General features: G+C 37.2%; 1 protein-coding gene across 2 annotated transcripts in view; it reads left to right on the top strand.

Annotated features, from left to right (window-relative positions):
- SH3RF2 (SH3 domain containing ring finger 2) overlaps nt 1-21489 on the top strand; it is a 145680-nt gene that overhangs the window by 76344 nt on the left and 47847 nt on the right. For both annotated transcript variants that reach the window (XM_063445246.1, XM_063445247.1), the window contains exon 2: nt 5233-5502. In XM_063445246.1, the coding sequence (XP_063301316.1) occupies nt 5233-5502 (270 nt within the window). The remainder of the gene's footprint in view (nt 1-5232; nt 5503-21489) is intronic.

Here is a 21489-nt window from a genome sequence, read left to right on the forward strand (position 1 = left end):
AATCGTGAATTAGTGTAGGACTCACTGATATTGAGGTACTGTGACGTAGTGGCGGGCTTACCACAATATGGCTATATAGTATAACTGAATCCCCATATTTGTTTGCTAAGGTGATTTTAACTAACCTTGTAAAATGTAAAACTGTATTTTTTTTTGTGTGTGGCTGTTTCTTTATCTGTACTTTGCATATTTTTATATTTGTCATAAATACTTGTGATTGTGAATCATGGGCATCATGTCCCACACTCCACACATTTTAGGTGCAGCTTGGCATACATACTTGCAACTTCTGGCACAGCTGAAATGCTATTTCTACCATTGAATATAGTAAATGAAGGTGGAGAAACTGTTTTTCTAGGTTGAAAAAAGACTCTTGTCCAATGAGTTCTACATTTGAAAGAGGTTCCCTTTGATGGCTTCTTTTGCTTCACACTTATAACAAACAGCCAGTGGTGTACTAACAGGGGGAGGCATCTGCCCCAAATGCCACTCATTAGGGGGTGCCATTCAGGAGTTGGCTGAGCAGTCAGACACTTTGCCTGACCGAGGAAGAGGACCCGTCATTCTAGCCCCAGCTCCCTCGCGCACCCTGTACTGATACTAGAGTTGGGTATGATGTCATCACAGACCCGGCAACAGTACAGAGCTACAGGGAACTGAGCAGTCAGGGAGAAAGAGATGCCTTCAGCTCCCTACTGGACACCAGAGGTGAGGTTCCACTCTGGCCCTCCCTGTCAAGGAGGCTGGATAAAAAAAAGAGCACTATTTTTTATTAATATAAACAAAATTATAGTGTGGGGCTATAATTATGAATGTTTATATGTGAGTGTGTGTGCGTACATAAATGTGTCTGTGTGTATATACGTGTGTCTCTGAGTCTGTGTGTGTATATGTGTATGAGTGTGTACATATATCCATGTGTGTATACCAACATCTGTGTGTATGTGAGTCTGTGTATGTTTATTTTCTTGTTTGTGTATCTATATAAATGTATGTGACTCTGTATATGTGTCCATGTGTGTGTTCATGAATGTCCGTACATGTAAATTTAAATATTTATGGATATGAATGTGTAGATTTCTATGAATGTCATATAGAACGAGCGACCCCAATTTTATTTTTATTTTTTTTACAGATTGGGGGTGGGGGTAGTCAGAATACTTTTCCAGCCCATGTGCCATGTAACCTAGGTACGTCTCTTATAACAGCCATATAGACAACTTTACACATACCATAAATGTATAAAGGAGAAAATGTTATACATATGTATACATGTATAATTTTATACATACCCCAACAAGAATTTTTTTTTTTTAAATAGGTTATATAAAAGGTAGCTTTATTTTTATATCCCCCCAATGTCTTACTGTAGATAAATAATGTTTGGTAACATTTGATTTTCAATGTTTTCTGCCAACAAAAGAGATTCCACACACTGTTCCCTTAAATCTGTTTTTGCCTTTACAAACAATTTGTAGCCACATTTCACGGCAATCAGATAGCCTTAAGTTATATGTAACAAACTGCAATACAGTCTGTCTGTGTAGTCATGCATTATTTCTGTAGACCTCATTTACAATGGAAATGGCTTGAAAGGAGCGCTAATTTGTCTTCTGTGCAATGTCCATTTGCCATTATTTCAATAAGCCCATAGGCTCTGAGATTTGCAAGGCCAGCATTCTAACTTTAATGCAAATCAATGTCAGATGTGTGGTGTTTCCCAGAATTCCATTTTCTCAAATATTTATATAAGACTGGTTGACATATAAAATTATTGCTGTCAAGGCATTTCACTTGACATAAATAATTAGAAGTTTGTTTGTGGAATTCATCCTAATAAATTAATCGTATAAATCTTTTTAATTATAAATCGTATTTCATGATTTGAGCATGTAAAACTTGATTTGTAGGGAGATGTGTTATGGCCTGCCATTAAAAAGCAATATAATTGCTCTCAATCTTGTTAGCGATTAGATTGTTTCTACTGCACCTCCCTCTCAATGTCTCTATTAACAATGGCTACAGTATTTAAAGAATGAATAAGTATCACCATGTTACTGTCTGCCTTCTATTAAATGACTCTCAGCCATGGTCAGACTTATAAAGTGAGAATCAGGATAGGGTTCATTTTCAACATCAAATTAAATGTGAGTTAAAGGGACACACCAAACAGCAAAAATAAATCACTACAGCTCTAAGTCCACCCCTCTCCACTTGATGACATCACATCAGGCTCTGAGAGGGGCTTTTAGCCCCTTCTGCACCACAAGCAAAGAGGGTATGTGACATATTGGGGCACTATAGTGCCAGGAAACCAACCTTATTTACCTTGCACTATAGTTTCCCTTTAAAGGAGATCAGATCACATATGCTAAGCAAGAGGTTCTTCCACATCAGAGGCTAGGATTGCAGTATTTATGCCTTCTTAGGAGATGAAGAAGAAGCATACAATGTAAAAAAAAAACAGACCGTTCTGAAAAATATCAGCTATTGTGCAAGGGAAGCATAGATGTAGGACGCGTGAACAGCTGAAATGCAGGAAGGTGCAGCGCAATTAAGAGCTTTGATTTTAGTACATTTTAAATACTGTGGATATGTTAAGACTGAGAGAGTGGAAGTGTATTACAACATGAATGAGTGAGGTGCATTAATCAGAATTCACTGGCTATTAACTGGGGACTGTCAGGTTGGAAGAATCCTAATTAGAAGAAGGTTATGGAAAGTACGTGATGAAAGGATTTTTCCTGATATGGTAATTGTAAATCTGCGCCTTTCTTTTAATTATCACGTTAGAACATACTTCTGTCCTCCCTTCCCACATGGCTTATAAAGGATAACATTGTATTGACAATATGAAACACTTGCTAAAACATGCTCAGGCTGGGCAGCCCAACCCTGTTGCTGCTACTGCTGCTTCAACAGTTTCAAATCTGGTTTTTGTGTGCTTTTTAGTAACAAGCCAAAATTTTAAAGTGCAACTCGCGTGACTAACGTGACTACCTGTGCTGCTTCCCCAACAAATTGTGTTCAGGTGTTATATCTTTTAATTTACACACTTGGTGTTTTTGCCAGCACAGTTTAGATCAAGGGCATGCAACCTTCAGCACTCCAGATGTTATGGACTACATCTCCCAGAATGCTCTTACAGTAATAATAATAGCAAAGCATCAGGGGAGATGAAGTCCACATGTGATAATTTTTTAATTTTTACAATCCTGTAAAATTCTAACACAGTCAATGAAATGAAATACAGTGGAACCTCGGAACTCGAACTTAATTATTTCCAGAAAGCTGTTCGAGTTCCGATTTGTTCTAGAACCAAATCAAAATTTTCCTTAAGAATTAATGTAAATTTGAGTAATCCGTTCCATTGAATTGAAAAACAAATTTCAAAATTGGGCCTAAAATAGTCAGTGGTTATATTTGCGTTGGCCAATTTTTCCACGTCATCTTTGTCTACATTTTACAATAATATTTGCTTATTTTAATTCTGTGTTTAGTAATGAAATCCCAAAATGTACTATTTTATGATATCTAAAAGGCATTTGTTTTCTTCTAATGGCATGGCTCCAAAACAATTAAATCTCTTTGAGATTTTTGCACTCTTATGTCACTTGGAGATTAGTTTTGTAATGAACTGCAATTCGTCGGAATTTCGCCCGTTCAGGTGATTGCCGATTCACAAACCAAACAACATGAGCAATGGTGGATGGCATATTTGTTTTGATTCATGATTCTGAATTCATTTTCAAAAAAGAGATGATTGATGAGAAAAAAAGATGATGGCCAGAGGACAGTCACAAAATATCAATTGAGAAGTGACCATTAGATAGAAAAATGAGGAGCTCAGAAAAAAATCTATATGTATACTTTATATAACTATATAGATATAGATATTAAATAAACATTTCATTGTTAATTTTCCTCCTCTTTTTCCCTCTATTGGTTACTTTTTCCTCATTTGATCTGTGTATATTTTCTAGTCACTGTCTAGGCATTTTCTTGCCCTTTTAGTTCATCTGATTTGTTTTCCAAGAACTTTTTTGCTTTACAAAATTTGAGCCGAACAGACAAATGACAGAATTTTGTATTTTTAGCAGTAGCATTATGGCTGCACTGAATTTTTCTGTTGTGCACAATTTTATTAAACACTCATAGCAGTATCAAAAAAAACAAATGCAACTTTGAGCCGATCAAACAACAGGTCTGGCTGTCATTTCAAAAACACATTTGACTCTTTATTTATATATATTTTTTCATCTTTTTAGGTCAACTTTTTCTCTGAGCTTTGAGAAAATAGGAAGCAATTCAGAAATGTATTTTTTATGCCATCTAAAGATTAACAAACAGATATGCCACCGCAGAAACGTACAAAAATAACAAAGCGTGTGCATTTAACCTTCCTCTGCTCCATTGTTTTCAGTTGCTTCGTTAAGCACTGAAGTGGTTGAAATGGAAAAAGTATTTTCCAGATGTATTGCTCTATAAGGTTTTTGTGTGCTTTTTTAAAAGGTTTCATAGTTCTTCCCTGGCAGGTAGGTCTATTAAAATTACCTAGTTGGTGAATAATGGTTTGAAGTCAGTGAAAGCTTTGTTATGGGTTCGACAGCCTATGTTCTTTAGAAAATTAAGATTTTGTATAGTGCAGAAATTGGAGTTCTACCAAGCAAACAGATATTTTTAAAGGAACCTAAACCATGTGTAAAAGTGGGATATATATTCACTAAATTGGAAATAGTAGCAAATCAAAATGTAAAAAAATGATGCTAAAATAGCTGATGTGGAAATATTCTGCAATTTACTAAAAGGCAGAGTGTGTAGCTCCAGTTTTGCTACTTGGATTTGAATTTTCTATAATTCTGAGTTTAATAAATAAACCCCAGTGTGTGCAAATCATTGAACCTGTTGGGGTTCTCTAAATGGAACAATTATTGTGCGAACCACCGGAATGTCCCTGCTGGAACTTTTCCAAGTATTGATGTTCTAAAAAATTACAAAACAACACAGTTTACAATCTGCAGGTAGAAATTTCAAGCAACTGTACAAATGCACCAATTTAAATATATGACGTTTGTTTTGGTTATTTTAATATTTTGATATTATGTATTTTAGAAGACAGAAGGCAGGTAGTAAGTCCAAGCCTGTACAGTTTCATAAGGTAAAACAAATTCACATTTGGAAAGCTAGAACACATTTATAATATTACTTATCTTGTTTTTTTTTCTCTCATAGATGCCATGTGCAAAGGCATTATCAAACTACAGAGGTCGTGCACCCACTGATTTGACCTTCGATAAAGGAGACATCATTGTGTTGCACAGGCAACTTGACGATAACTGGTATCACGGAGAAATCAATGGAGACAGTGGTTTCTTCCCAGCCAGCTCGGTAAAAGTTCTGCGTAACATAGAGCAACCACCTGCACTCTGTAAGGCTCTCTATAACTTTGAGCTGAAGGACAAAGAAAAGGGTGAAAACAAGAATTGCTTAACATTCCTAAAGGTAAGAATGTTTTAATCCCATTAAAACATTAGGAAATAAAACTAGGCAGACCATTTACACTAAAAACTATTTTATTTCATTCTATAGTGTTAGAATCAAATTGTTATCATAATCTTTGATAAAGGAATACTCCAAGCACCATAACCACTACAGCACAGATTTAGAAATGCTTTGACTTCTTACCTCGGGTCCAGTGGATGTGGCTCTTTACCTCCCTGCCAGGACTCCTCTCAGTTGGCTGGCCTTAGATGACTGGCAGGCAGCCTGGCATATATTTCAGTGATTTGTGTTTATCTGTCCCCTTTCATGTGGGTTTGCAACTTTGGGCGGAGCCAGTGATGTAATCACGTCACTGACAACCTCCTTTACCCCCCTTCCACCAGCACCCCACTTCTTGGGACATTGGAATTGGATGGTATGGTTTAGCTTATCAGCTGATGCTCTCAACCAATTAGCTGGTCCTGAACTACAGTGCTTTGCACAGGGGAGCTAACAGAAGCTCCTAAACAGTTTTCCTGTAGCTGTAGCTGTAGTGGAGATACAATTAGATTACATTTTTTTATAATGGGGGCAGTAATGGTTATGGTGCTTGGAGTGTTTCTTTAAACTTTATTAGTGCTAGTAACCAAACCAGGAGCTGTGAAAAAAATTGACTGGAAAATTGCACATTTCCAGCCAAAATATCACACATAGCAAAATACCCAAGTTAGAGAATAATTTGAATTTAGCTATTGAAAATGAAAAATGTCCTGGTCAATTATCCACAATTTCCAGTACAGTGAAATATTGGTCTATGTTACAAATACTTGATAGTTGGAAGATACACTATATATCTGAATATTGGTCCACATAGCCATATTTCTCAGTAAGATAACCTTACTTAGTCTTCTTATGACAAAATGGCTTCTGAAAAGTTGTTTGCTGTAGATATTTATATCTTATTTCTGTGCAAAATCTGGCCACATGAATAAACAATACCAGAAAATGTATTAATAAGAGAAGAACCAGCAGAGCTGCCTTACATCTTGTTAATTCTGGATTGTTCGTTGTTCTTGCTAGTATTGAGCATTACAGATTTTACTAGTGAAATAATAGTGGATATAATGAGCAGTAAAACGATATACAAGATTAGTTGCCTAATGAACAATTATGAAAACATCAGCATTTAGAAATCAATTTGTCACCGTTCCTTACATTTAGCATGAACATTACATCCGATTTTGATTAGCAAGCAGATTGTTTTATATTTGCTGGTCTTGACAAATTTGCTATATCCACTTATGTTGCTTAAGCAAAGAAACATCAGTTGGAATTACCATTAGAGCAAACTAAAAAGCTCCATATCAAACAAGAAACAAGTTGTCATATATTAATTCTATCCTCTCCTGTAAGTGAAAACAGTATGGATGAAGGAGGTTTTAAACCAAATGATGAGAATTGCAGTAACTTATTTACCGGTATTTAGAATAAAAAAGAAAAATGAAATAGAATATATTGGCCACAATTGGGAGAAGGTCTCTGTATGCCCCATGGGCTCGAGGAACCCCCGCCACTCCCCTCCATTGCACGATACAGGACACGCTCTGTTGTCAGCGGTTATTGATCATGTACACCTGAATGTATACTAGCCAATGTTTGCGCTTAGACTGTGTCCCCTTATTATGTGACTCACCTATGCCTTTGAAACTACGCTTGAGGTATATGTCAATACCGTTACCACCACGCTTGCTACTGTTTACGTTTGGGAGTATTCCCCAGTACGCCCCATTGGTCCGAGGCAACCCAAGTCTCCCCTATGTAGCACGGTGCGGACCACATGATGGTATCAACCGCTGGTTACAAATATTTCAGCATGAGTGTCTACCAGTTGCATATTTTGGTTACTCTATAGCTCCCCATACATGCCTTCGATGTGACTTAAATGTGACGTGTCATTAATCCTTATGCCATTCATTTATGTTAACTTTTTATGTTGTTGATGATGAGTACATACTACAGCTTATCTTTGTTCCTTGTCAAGTGTAAATTGAAAATTGAAAATAAAGATTGTCAAAAAAAAAAAAAAAAGAATATATTGGCCTTCTAAATAGTAAGTTGGGACAAGTAGAGAATATTGATAGAGGCATGGAGATAGAGTCTGGATAAAGGTCCCTTTCCAGGAATTTTAACAAGAGAGTGATAACCATAAACTGCAGCCTATATTTCAGAAACGAGAAATTCTAGTAAAAGGAAGTATACAATATCACAGCCGGTTATACAAAACCTGGGGTCAGAGCCATTGATCAGTTCAGTTGTAGGAAAAAGCAAAAGAGGAATCCTAGATACAGAGCCATAAATCCATCCGGTAATAGACAAGAGGCAAATGGGAATTCAGTAAGGATATGCAGAGGTCAAAGCTGAGTATCCATTCAACAATAAATATTAGGAATATTCAGAGTCCAGAAATGAGTCCGAAGATCGAAGCCAGTGAAATCAGTCCAAGGGGTAATCATTACAAGAACAGCTAAAAAAAACAGAGCGTAATTTCTCTTCTATGCCTTGTACGTCCTTACCATAGAGACATGCTATTAAATGCAATTAACATGCAGGGCAGTTGGTTGAGTTGAGTGAGAAAATTTAAATAACAATATATTTGATTGGCAGAGGAAGAAAAGGGATAGTAGTAGATATATCTATCTTTGAGGGAAGATGGAAAAGGGTATATTATTTATGATTTTCTTGGGAAAAGACAAAGGAACCGGGAGTGAAGATAAGCCAAATGAAAGAATGGGACAGGAAAGATGGATGACTGGGAAGATTAAGGGAAGGCTAAGCGCAGGATATGTCGCTGGAAGAGAGAGGCATGTATTACATTTATCTTTAGGTATGGTGGAGAAATCATTGGATATTGGGTGTAGGAAAGGACAAGTGAGGGTAAAGGTAGAAGTGTGGATATTACACTTTTAAATAGAACAATACAAATCCCCGTATTTGTATTTATATGTTTTTCTATGATACTCCTTTTATTTTTATTTTATTTTTTATGTGTCTTGAAAGTTAGGAATTGATTTCACAATACAGTTCAGTGCAGGCACAGTCTTTGTATCTGAAGAAGAGGAACAAAAATACTTTTTCAGTTCTCCTTTTCTCTCAATCCTCTCTCGATACTGACCTGCCAGGTACAACTAGCAGAGCGGATATCACGTATTGTTTGGGAGCACTCAGTTCTAGGATAGTGGTAAATACATGATTTTATATTTCAGAGTCCACAAACACTTAATTGTTAACTTTAACATGATATGGAAAATCTTTGCAAGTGACAGTTTCTCATTAAGGTTTTTTGTTTTGATTTTTCTCTATATTTTAAAGCTGCTTTCATTTTTTTCCATCTGTAATTTTCCAAAAATAATATAGTGGCAAAATGTAAAAAGGAAAAAATACATCCTGATAATTATATACATTTTTTTCCCACAAATATTTCATTTTACCTCATTTGTAAGAAATTAGTCATCTGAAACCTGAAAAACATATCTGGGTTCATCTCAAACCTATGTCAGGTTGACACACCCCTTTTTGGGAGACAAGCCCATTTTCAAAGCAAGTCATGCCCTATGGACTCACTTGTGATGGACACTGACTGTCATCATTACCTCAGTCTCACATTCATATGTCCCAATTTTAGCCATGTACAAAAGCAGGGACAAACTGTACTTTCTCTCATAGAAACACAAATCAAGGACTAATATTGTGCAAACAGTATAATAAGATGCTGCATGCATAAACATAAACATATGTCTATCCTCTGTTTGTACTCCCACCTCTGATGCTCGCCTGTACCGCTCCCATGGAACACTGGCTTTCCGTTAAACTTTCACCCAGTCTCCATTCCTTCCCAAAAAATTTTTTTTTTCCTTCATATCAATTAAGCTTTCCCCTCCCATACCTTGATTCCTCTTTTGCAACTGTCTAAAAAAAAAAGAAATATAATACACTATGCCATCAATGAATAGTATTCTAGCCACATCATTTTTTACAATACCCTTACCCTTTGTTTCACTATACCCACTACCACTAGCACGTAAGATCATTGAGCAGGGCTCTCACACTTTTTGTTCCTATGCGTCTGGTTACAAATACATGTCTGTTAGTTCACCCATTGTACAGTGCTGCGGAATTTGTTGGCGCTTTGATAATAATAATTTTAATAACAAAAGCAATTTTCTCAGGATGCAGCACTTGGGTGGTATAATCCCCCCCCAATAATAAATATAGCAACAAGTAGAAGAAGTCAGGAGAGCCAGGCTAATTGGAAAATGTGTATCTAGGGATATGTTTGAAAACTGAAAAAAAGTTTAAAAATAACATTGAAAATGTAGCCTCCATTGGAGAAGTATAGTAGTGCGGTGCCCAAAGTTAACATTATGACAAAGAATCACAAGAAGATCCCTTTTTAGCAGGTCATGAGGCAACTGTGGAAGGTGCCGGGCAACCTCTTAAAGTAGAAAGAATGGCTAAAGTAAAGAGATCAGAATACCACAAAAAAAAAGAAACTTAAAAAAACACAACAAGATTTAGGCAATAATGAAAGAACAAATATATTTTCCTGTAATGCATGACAAAATACTATACAGTCAAACTGGAACATGTCCATAAGATTCAACATATAGACAGATAAACATTAGAGCAGCTAGTGACCTTAGATCATTCTACAACAACATAAACACATCGTTTCCAGATACCAGGCTGAGACAAGTCATGAAATTCCAGGCACTGCTGAATAAACACAGTCATACCCTGTTATCAAAAAGGAAGGAAAATATACAATTGAATATTTCACTATCCTGCAATCATCCATTTGTTAAAGACATGTTTCTTACTAGATAATACCCTGTGAGGGGCCCATTTTTATGGAACCCTCTGAACTGCACCTTCCTGTAAAAGTAGGTTGATTGTTGTAGACAAATAGGAACCTTTGCTATGACAAACATTCTGATTCTCTGAGATGCTCAGGCTCCCATACTATGCTTTGTGAATTATGTCACCTCTTTTGTTACACAAAGTTACTGGCTGGAGATCAATATTCCACAAGGAGAGGACCAGTGCAACAAGAGAGGCGATGTGTGGGTTTTTACTTTGTTTCCATGTTGCTGTGAAATGCACAATGAAACCAGCCCAGTGTATATGAGAAGTACAGGACATAAAAATGTAAGCATTACATAAAGTATAGATAGCCCACACACCATAATAACATATATTAAAGGACCACTCCATTCTTCCAACCCACCCTCCAAAAAAAACCACAGTTTAGTAGATATACCCCCCAGGGATGTGTCTACCGCGAAGCAAACAAGGCATTTACCTTGGGCGGCAATTTCCGGGGGGCAGCAAAAAATGCCCCCAAATGCCCAGGCAAATACCTTGTTTTCCTCGTTTTATGGGAGCCCAAGAGCTGGCCGGCTGGCCACCTTGGGGCTCCCCCGGGACAGGCGGCCAGTTGTTTCCCGGCCGGACGTACAGGCAGGTGGGTGGCGAGGGAGCATTTTCCCCTGAGCTCTCTCTGCTCAGCCCCCTCGCGTGACCCCACAGTAATCCCGGGAGCCGGAATATAGGAGCTGAGCAGAGAGAGCTCAGGGGAAAGTGCTACCTCGCTACCCGCCTGCACGTCCGGCCGCCTCCCTGCCCAACAGCCCCACTGGACCCCAGGTGAAAAATCCACCCAGCTATTCCAAAAGTAGGGAGGCTGGGTGGATTTCAATTTAAAAATAAATAAAAATAATAATAATTGTGATTGGGGGAAATGTGTGTGTGTGTGTATGTCAGTGAATGTGAGTGTGTGTCAGTGAATGTGAGTGAGTGTGTGTCAGTGAGTGTGAGTGAGTGAGTGTGTGTCTGTCAGTGAGTGTGTGAAAGTGAGTGTGTGTGTGTCAGTGAATTTGAGTGAGTGAGTGTATGTGTCAGTCAGTCAGTGTGTATGTGTCTGTCAGTGCGTGCGTCTGTCAGTGAGTGTGAGTCTGTCAGTGTGTCCCCGAGTAATAGTGTATGTCTGTCTATCAGTGTATCAAATCAGTGAGTGTGTGTATGTCATTGTCAGTGTATATGAGAGTGTGTGTCTGTCGATCAGTGTATGCATCTATCAGTGAGTGTGTGCGTCTGTCAGTGAGTGTGCATCTGCCAGGCAAAGACAGGAAGGGGTGGGGAAAATGTAAATTAGGGGGGGGCCCGAGCACCGTCCTGCCTAGGGCAGCACAAATCCTAAATACACCACTAATACCTCCATTGGAATCTAAAATAGATTACAAAAGCTGCGGTTCTTCTGACTGTCCCTCAGGCTTGGTCGATGCTCTGCCTCCTCCAACATCACTCTGCGGATAGCTAATGTGCAGCGCTGTCAGCCTATTAGGCCCTCCCCATAGGAAAGCAATGCTTCTTCTATGGGGATTTACCTGACGGATGTCCTCAAGATGTCCTATAGATAATAAAAAGTCGCCTAGCAATCAAGAAGTGCCTTTAGTGCCTGTCTGATTGATAGCCACTAGAGGCAGTCTTAGTGCTGCAATGTAATTATACTGATACTCCATAATATTATATATATAATTAAATAAAAAACAATGAAAATAAAATGCTGGAGAGGAACATTTTGTTCAGAAAGCAGTCATGCTCTGAAGGATAAGATAATTAGGGTGCACTACATTTTAAAGTTTGGAATGTTGGTTAGCAAATGCTATTATTAAAAATTCCACATAACAGAGTTTCTCTCAGGTTATATAAAGTGCACCTTCTGAAGAAAACCTCTCCAGGTTCTGCTTTTAAAGCTGAGTGCTGAATTGCTCTTTGTTCTGTGTGAATCTATAAGGTGAGATTTATTATATTAATATTTTCTTTCCTGTAGAACATCTTTTTAGTGATGGATACCTATAGCAATAGAGTTTTCAGAACATCAAAGATTATTAAGGCGGTTTTGAAATGTCCAGTTTGAAATAGTGTTCCTTTATTTTACACCTCGTCATTTTAGTACCCAGTGCATTTAGCAAGATTATGTATTAGCTTTAGCTTTTAGGTTTTGGATACCTATAGGTAAATAGGTCATTTAGAAACATAGAATGTGATGGCACATAAGAACCATTCGGCCCATCTAGTCTGTCCAATTTTCTAAATACTTTCATTAGTCCCTGGCATTATCTTATAGTTAGGATAGCCTTATTCCTATCCCATGCATGCTTAAACTCCCTAACTGTGTTAACCTTTACCACTTCAGCTGGAAGGCTATTCCATGCATCCACTACCTTCTCAGTAAAGTAATAATTCCTGGTATTATTTTTAAACATTTGCCCCTCTCATTTAAGACTATGTCTTCTTGTTGTGGTAGTTGTTCTTTTAAATATAGTCTTCTCCTTTACTGTGTTGATTCCCTTTGTGTATTTAAATGTTTCTATCATATCCCCCCATCTCGTCTTTCCTCCAAACTATACATGTTAAGTTCCTTTAACCTTTCCTTGTAAGTTTTATCCTGCAATCCATGAACCAGTTTAGTAGCCCTTCTTTGAACTTTCTCTAAAGTATCAATATCCTTCTGAAGATACGGTCTACAGTACTGCGTATAATACTCCAAGTGAGGTCTCACCCGTGTTCTGTACAATGGTACCTCTTTCTACTGTTAATACCTCTCCCCATAGAACCAAGCATTCTGCTAGCATTTCCTGCTGATCTATTACATTGTCTGCCTACCTTTAAATCATCAGAAATAATTACCCATAAATCCCACTCCTCAGAGGTTAAGACTCTATCAAATATTCTGTACTCTGCCTTTGGGTTTTTACGTCCAAGATGCATTATCTTGCACTTATCCACATTAAATGTCAGTTGCCACAACTTTTACAATTTTTCTAGTTTACCTAAATCATTTGCCCTTTTGTTTTATCCCTCCTGGAACATCAACCCTGTTACATATCTTAGTATCATCAGCAAAAAGACATACCTTACCATCAAGACCATCTGCAATATCACTAATAAAAATATTAAAGAGAATGGGTCCAAGAACAGATCCCTGAGGAACCCCACTGGTGACAAGCCCATGCTTCGAATATACTCCATTGACTACAACCCTCTGTTGCCTGTCACTCAGCCACTGCCTTACCCATTCAACAATATTGGAATCCAAACTTAAAGATTGCAGTTTATTGATAAGCCTTCTATGTGCAACAGTGTCAAAAGCCTTACTGAAATCTAGGTAAGCAATGTCTACTGCACCACCCTGATCTATTATTTTAGTTACCCACTCAATAAGATTAGTTTGGCATGATCTCCCTGAAGTAAACCCATGTTGTCTCTGATCTTGAAATCCATGTGATTTTAGATGTTCAACAATCCTATCATTTAACACGGTTTTGATTATTACTTTCCCCACTACTAAAGTAAGGCTTACTGGCCCGACTACCTTTCTTGTGAATGGGCACAACATTCGCTAACTTCCAATCTTCTGGGACTACTTCTGTTAACAATGATTGGTTAAATAAATATGTTAATGGTTTTGTTAGTACACCACTAAGCTATTTTAATAAATTTGGGTGTATTCCATCAGGTCCCATTGACTTATTTGTCTTTACCTTTCTGTAACGGATCGCCTGGCACCCCGACTGAGTACCTCCGTTAATGGATGCTCCTAGTGCTTCCTGAGGACTCCAAGCACTCTGGCAGACACCACAATCACCGAATCCGAGAAACCTTTTAAATTCTCCCAAGCATATGAATGCTGTAGACCATTGAATAGGAACCATACGAATAGGCTTGTACTCCTAGCAGTCAACTGGAACAGCATGCAATAAATCCTTCCCCCCAATAATGAGACGACACATCACTTTGAGGGTAAAACAGGAACTCATTTACTCAGGGCTACCTGCCCAGTATTTATGCAGGTCTCTCACCTGGTGGACACTCCCCTAGGGGACCAAATGGAAGACTGTAACAAAGGACAGACATAAACCAATTACAGACACACAGCAGTAAACATTCCCACAATGCATCCTGGTTTCCTCTCTTCTGCCCTGGAGATAATTGTAGAGGCAATCCAATTACCTCCCAGGACAAAGACAAGACTCCATTACACATGTGGGGATCTAAATACAGTATTATGCTTTAAAATATATAAAGTCACTTTTATTCCACCCAACACAGACATGTTACATATCCCCAGATAGCTCAGGTCTGGGTGCACATTATTAAGTGACTGGCACCCAGACTACACGAATACAGTTTAATCGCCATGGAGCCAAAGTCTTTAATCACACAAATAGGCTCCATGGTATAGCTATCTGGGTTACTACAATTCCCATAGAAATACCGAATTCCAGTGTTCGGTTAACCTTGTACGATAGGACCCAGGCGACAGACGGCTCAGCGGTGTTCGTGCAATTAAGTGTCCGTTTATAGTTCCATAGAATCCTCGCCGAACACCGCTGGTCTTTCGCACGATTAAAATGGCCGCTACCTCGTGGTCGGCAAACGAACAAAGGCCACCCAGCGTTCATCAATTAAGCTGCGGTTAACCGCAGCTTCTGGGCGGTTAATTGACGGCACACTCCATCTCCTAGGTGGTCCCTCATACGGTAGTTTGTTCGGTAGCTGGAATCTACTGAACACCCCGGCTGAAAGGCACGAATATGCCTTTCTGCAGGTAAAATAAAGCTTTTTAAAGTCTGGTCCATAGTCCAAAGGAAGCAGGCGAGCAACCAGGCTTCTCCAGCTCATAGTGGCGAGGTTGGTTTCGCCACACTTTCAAAGTTGAAATAGAACCTCTTCCTCTGTAAACTCACATGTAACAAATGACTCATTTGTCCTTTTTCCTAACTGAGGACCATTTCCTTCATTTTCATCTGTAAATACTGAACAAAAAAAATCATTGAGGCAGTCAGCTAGACCTTTATCCTCTTATACATACCTTATACATATATTTTGTTTTTAATCTAACTAATCCTTGGTTTACTTTCCCTTTCTCATTTATATATCTAAAAAAATGTTGTCCCCCTTTTTTTTTTACTGACTGTGCTATTTTTTCTTGTGTGTGTGATTTGGAAGCTTAGCCTCTTTCTGATTTTCTTATAGATCATTCTGTCTTCCTCACTCTGGGTTTTCTTATAATAACTAAATGCTTACTTTTTGTTTTTTACTATTTTGGCCACATCTGCGGAGTACCACAGTGGTTTCTTGAATTTTTTGCTTTTACTGACAAGCCTAATGCAATTTTCTGTTGCCTTCAGCAGTTCAACTTTTAAGTAATCCCATTTCTCTTGGACTCCATTTAAATTGATCCAGTCTGATAATGATTCCTTTACAAATATTCTAATTTTAGAAAAGTCTGTTTTTCTAAAGTCTAAAACTTAGTTTTTTGTGTGGTGTGACTCAGTCACTGTTCTTATATTAAGCCATACTGACTGATGATCACTGGATCCTAAACTTCCACCTACAGTAATATCTGATACCAAATCTCCATTTGTTAACATTAAATCTAGTATGGCCTCTTTACAAGTTGGCTCCTCTACACAACGACTTGTTTTAGAGACAATCCCAGTAGGGAGTTTAGATTATGTGTACTCCTGTCACAAGCGGCTATTTTTGTTTTCCAATTCACATCAGGAAGATTAAAGTCACCCATGATGATAACTTCCCCCTGCATTGTCATTTTAGCTATTTCCTCAACTAGTAGATTATCTAACTCTTCTATTTGTCCTGGGGGCCTATAAATCGCACCTACACGAGTTACTGTGTGATTACCAAATTCCAATGTAACCCAAACGGACTCTATGTTCACCTTACTAACTTTTATTAGGCTAGATTTTATGCTATCCTTCACATACACGGCCACCCCTCCCCCTTTCTTGCCTTCCCTGTCTTTTCTACATAAAGAGTACCCTGGTATTGCTATGTCCCTGTCATTTTTCTCATTATACCATGTCTCAGTAACAGCGACTAAATCTACATTATCAGTTGCCATTATTGCCACAAGTTCATGGATCTTATTCCCTAAACTGCGAGCATTTGTAGACATGACTCTAAGCTTATCATTTTTAACACACTTGCTACAGGCACCTTCTGTTCTTGTTTTGGGGGGGGCAATTGGATTGATATTTTATCACCCTTTAACCCCCCTCCTAGTTTAACCCCTTAATGACACATGACATGTGTGACATGTAATGATTCCCTTTTATTCCAGAAGTTTGGTCCTTAAGGGGTTTAATACATCCTATCAAAGCCTCTGAACTGCTCACTGAGAACATTTGTTCCCTTTTGAGAAAGATGTAAACCATCTTTTTTTGTACAGTTTATTTCCATTCCAAACAGAGCTACCATGAGAAGTGAAGCCAAATCTTTGCTCCCGACACCAATCACCAAGCCACAAGTTAAAGACCCTAATACACATCTGCCTGCCGTTCTGAGTGTTATGCACAGTCAGAACTTCAAAGAATGACAGTCATTGGCAAAAACACTAAAAACTTCCTTTGTTCACCCAAAGTGTATCCTAGCAATTCTGCAATCTTATAAACTCACTAATGTGCAAAGTAGTAAATATTAGCTTTTAGTATAGCAGGCATTTTCATTACTATCAGGCTGAAAGTGTACAAAATGTGGATCTTTTACTTCCTTGCATTTTAGTTCAAATAAGTCTGTTGCGTACTCTGTTTTTTAAAGTGTACCATTTATGAAACATTGCATGCATCTTTTAACTCACCAACATAGTGAATTATATATTCAGAAGCCATGATAATATATACATTCTATCAGCTAGTAAATATTATTTTGTTAAAAGGGTTATTCACCAAAGTGTGAGTGTGGAAATTTAAACTTTTAGGCTACAATAGCCAAATTGGAAAAAAAAAATCTCTTATGCTTTCATGTCAGCTATTTTGGTCTAAATTTTGATATTCAAATCTAAAATATACAGATTGAGATCTATTCCCTATTATTCTCTGTTGCTAGATCCATGATTTAGACTGGGGGTAGGCAACCTTTGGCACTCCAGATGTTGTGGATTACATCTCCCATGATGCTCTCATAGCAGGCTTCCCCAAACTCCGGCCCTCTAGATGTTGCTGAACTACAACTCCCTCGATTTTATGAATGAAATAGATAGGCTGAGAATCACGGGAGTTGTAGTTCAGCAACATCTGGAGGGCCGGAGTTGGGCTAAGCCTGTCTTACAGCCATATTGCTGGCAGAGGATCAGGGGAGATGAAGCCCACATTACATTGGAATGCTCTTTTCTCTCAAATTAGTACTAAATAAAAAATACAGTTTATTTTAACATGGTCTTGTTGAAACCCACATTGAGCCTTTTTTTGCTTCATGTTTTACAAAATTAAAAAATTAGTCAATTCGTCCAAACCTTGTGTAAACCTTGGCTATATATGTTGTGTTTGGATCTTTAAATTCAAAACGGAACTTGAAGAATGTTAGTTTGAGAACATATTTTGAGAATGAATATTACAACTACATATTTCTAAATGTAAACCCCCTGCGACATATAAATGTTTATTGAATAACCTATTAATTCAAAAAATCACGTCATCATATTCTGAGTTTAAACTTTTTAAAAGTTACTAATATTGTACTTAAGTAATTAATCATGGACCAGACTCAATGCAAATAAAAAAAATAGAATACTATGACTCATCCAAAAAACCTGGTTATCAGCCCTTATTTCATTCAATTAGTTCTCTCAGTCCACCAGTGTATTATAAAATTCCCTGCTTTCTCATTACAGCGTCACACTTCATTATAGTATCCGACATCTTGAACACCCCACTTCGCCCCACTGAAATGCATCAAAGTCTTTCAACACTCCCTGACAACTCAGTGAAGGCTTTCTAATACCACCTGAGTGATAGGCTTGTACTTCAAACGGAACACCTAACACCTGTGAAACATAGTTTAGGGCTTAACGATATCCTTTTGCATTGAATTTCTCAATTAGCTCTCTTGTGACATATAGGAATAGGAATTAGTTATGTTTAAATATAAATTTTTTAGACTTTATCTTGTAACTTCTTTGTAATATGCTGCACAAGGTGTTTTACTTTATGCATTTATTTATATGATGATATTAATACTAATTTAATCGAAAGGACCAGCTTTATATGTACAATCTGAGTACTTTTATTTTACTAAAATGTCAAAATATAGTTGCATCTCTAGAGATCTGACCTATTGCACAGTCTATTTTAGTATCTCCCTTACACTACCCACCTCAAGATAAAAATGACCCAAATTGAATGGCTCCTACTGTACTGTCAATACCATAACTCTTATTGACTCAAAACCTGCAAGGAACTTAAAGAACCCTTTTTTTTTTCTTTTCCTTTCTTTATGTCCCATGTTCCTTTATGATCACACTCCCCTCCATGCAAGCTGTGTTTTTTGTATTCATTTTTACTAAGTGACCAATGTGAGCTGTGATAGTAAATATCACACATTATTTTACTGACATCAGCAGTCTTTAAATTATTGGTACTGAGGGAGAAATAAAAGCAGTGATACTGTGTGTTTTACCCTTGCAGTCACCATGTCTGTGTATGAGATAGCCTAGGATCAGGCATAGGCAACCTTCAGCACTGAAGATGTTTTGGACTACACCCCCCATGATGCTTTGCCAGCATTATGGGGGATATAGTCCACAACATCTGGAGTGCCAAAGGTTGCCTATTCTTGGCCTAGGGCATTGATTCTAGTGTAAAACTAGCAGGGTTATTCACCAAACACTGTATTTGGTTCTGAATAGACAAAATCCAGTGAAAATGACTTAATTTCAACCCGTATTAGCAATTTGCATGTTTATTAACTCCCAAAGCATTCATAAAATCACTAATATCCACATGCAAACCAATTTAACCCCTTAACGCCGTTACGGCGTTCTATGCCGTCGCGGCTTTAAAGGGCTTTAAAGCCATTGCGGCGGCAAAGAACGCCGTAACGGCTTGCAGCCCTGGAGGTCCGGCGGTACTCACCTCCGCCGCAGTCCTCTTCTGGGGGGCTGCCTGAGAGCCCAGGCAGCCCCCCTCCGGCAAATGAGGCCCCCGGGGGCCATGTGATCGCTCTCAAAGAGCGATCACATGGCCCCCTATAGCTGGCTATGGATCTGCCAGCAGGGGGACTGTCTAAAATATTAGACAGTCCCCCTGCTGGTAGGTAATGTAAAAAAAAAATTATGAACAGGTTATAAAATAAATTAAATGCCTTTTTATATATATATAATATATGTATATATATTATATATATAATATATATACATATTATATATATGTAACGTCATACGTAATGTCTTTTAATACTAATATAAGTATATATATTAATATTAAAATACACTTAGAATGACGTTACATATATATAATATGTATATATATTATATATATAATAGATCTACATATATATATTGTATATATACGTATAATTACAATAATAAATAAATAAAATAATTAAATAAATAAATAAATAAAATATTGAAACAAAATTTAAAATAAATTATATATTCATATGTAATTTCATTCTAACTGTATTTTGTTATTAATATATATATATTGGAAACAGAATACACTTAGAATGACATTCTATATATAGCTATCTATATATAAAATACAAATAACCGCAAATATATATATAGAGATAAATACATATAATTACATAAAAGATTACATTAGTATACACGTAGAATTTAAATACCTATAAATGTATATATATTAAAATTCTACGTGTATATTTAAGTAATTTTTTAACATAATTATGTCATTTGATTAATTAAAATTTGATTGACATGCCTGACAACACAGGGAGAAAGTGCAGAGAATTTAATTCACAAGCACTATATTTGACCCTGTAACTCTCCAAGACACCCTAAAACCTGTACATAGGGTGTACTGTTTTACTCGGGAGACTTCGCTGAACTCAAATATTAGTGTTTAAAACTGGTAAATTGTATTACAACGATGATATTTTAAGTAAAAGTGACGTTTTTTGCATTTTTTACAAACAAACGGCACTTTTATGGACTATATTATTGTTGTAATATGTTTTACTGTTTTAAAACACTAATATTTGTGTTTAGTGAAATCTCCCAAGAATAACAGTACCCCCCATGTACAGGTTTTATGGTGTTTTGGAAAGTGAGAGAGTCACATATAAGGCTTGCGTTTCATTTTTTTGACATTGAAATTTGCCAGATTAGTTATGTTGCCTTTGAGACCGTATGGTAGCCCAGGAATAAGAATTACCCCCATGAAGGCACACCATTTGCCAAAGTAGACAACCCAAGGTATTGCAAATGGGGTATGTCCAGTAATTTTTAGTAGCCACTTAGTCACAAACACTGGCCAAATATTAGTTTTTTGCTTTTTTCACACAAAAACAAATATGAACGCTAACTTTGGCCAGTGTTTGTGACTAAGTGACTACTAAAAAAGGCTAAACATACCCCACGGTCAATACCTTGGGTTGTCTACTTTTTCAAATGGTATGCCATTATGGGGGTAATTCTCATTCCTGGGCTACCACACCGTCTCAAAGGTAACATTACTAATCTGGCAAATTTCAATTTGAAAATGGAACGTTCTATATTTGACCCTGTAACTTTCCAAAACACCATAAAACCTGTAAATGGGGGGTACTGTTCTACTCGTGAGACATCGCTGATTACAAATATGTGCATTTTTTTGCATTAAAACCTAACAGTATTATGACATTTACAGCTAAAATGTGAAGCGGAACTACAAATTTAAAAAAAAAATTAAAATTTCTCACAGTTTTTTTTTATTTTATTCATAATAAATTATGTTTCATATATGAATATTTTATATTAAATTAAAGCCCTGTTTCTCCTGAACAAAATGATATATAATAAGTGTGGGTGCAGATAATATGAAAGAGGGGAACTACGGGTGAACAGACATATAGCGTAAATTCCAGTTTTTGTTTACGTTTTGTTTTGATCAGAACGTGTACTATTGACTCCGTCCTGAAGGGGTTAAA

Source organism: Pelobates fuscus, chromosome 3, assembly GCF_036172605.1.
Source record: "Pelobates fuscus isolate aPelFus1 chromosome 3, aPelFus1.pri, whole genome shotgun sequence".
NCBI lineage: Eukaryota > Metazoa > Chordata > Amphibia > Anura > Pelobatidae > Pelobates > Pelobates fuscus.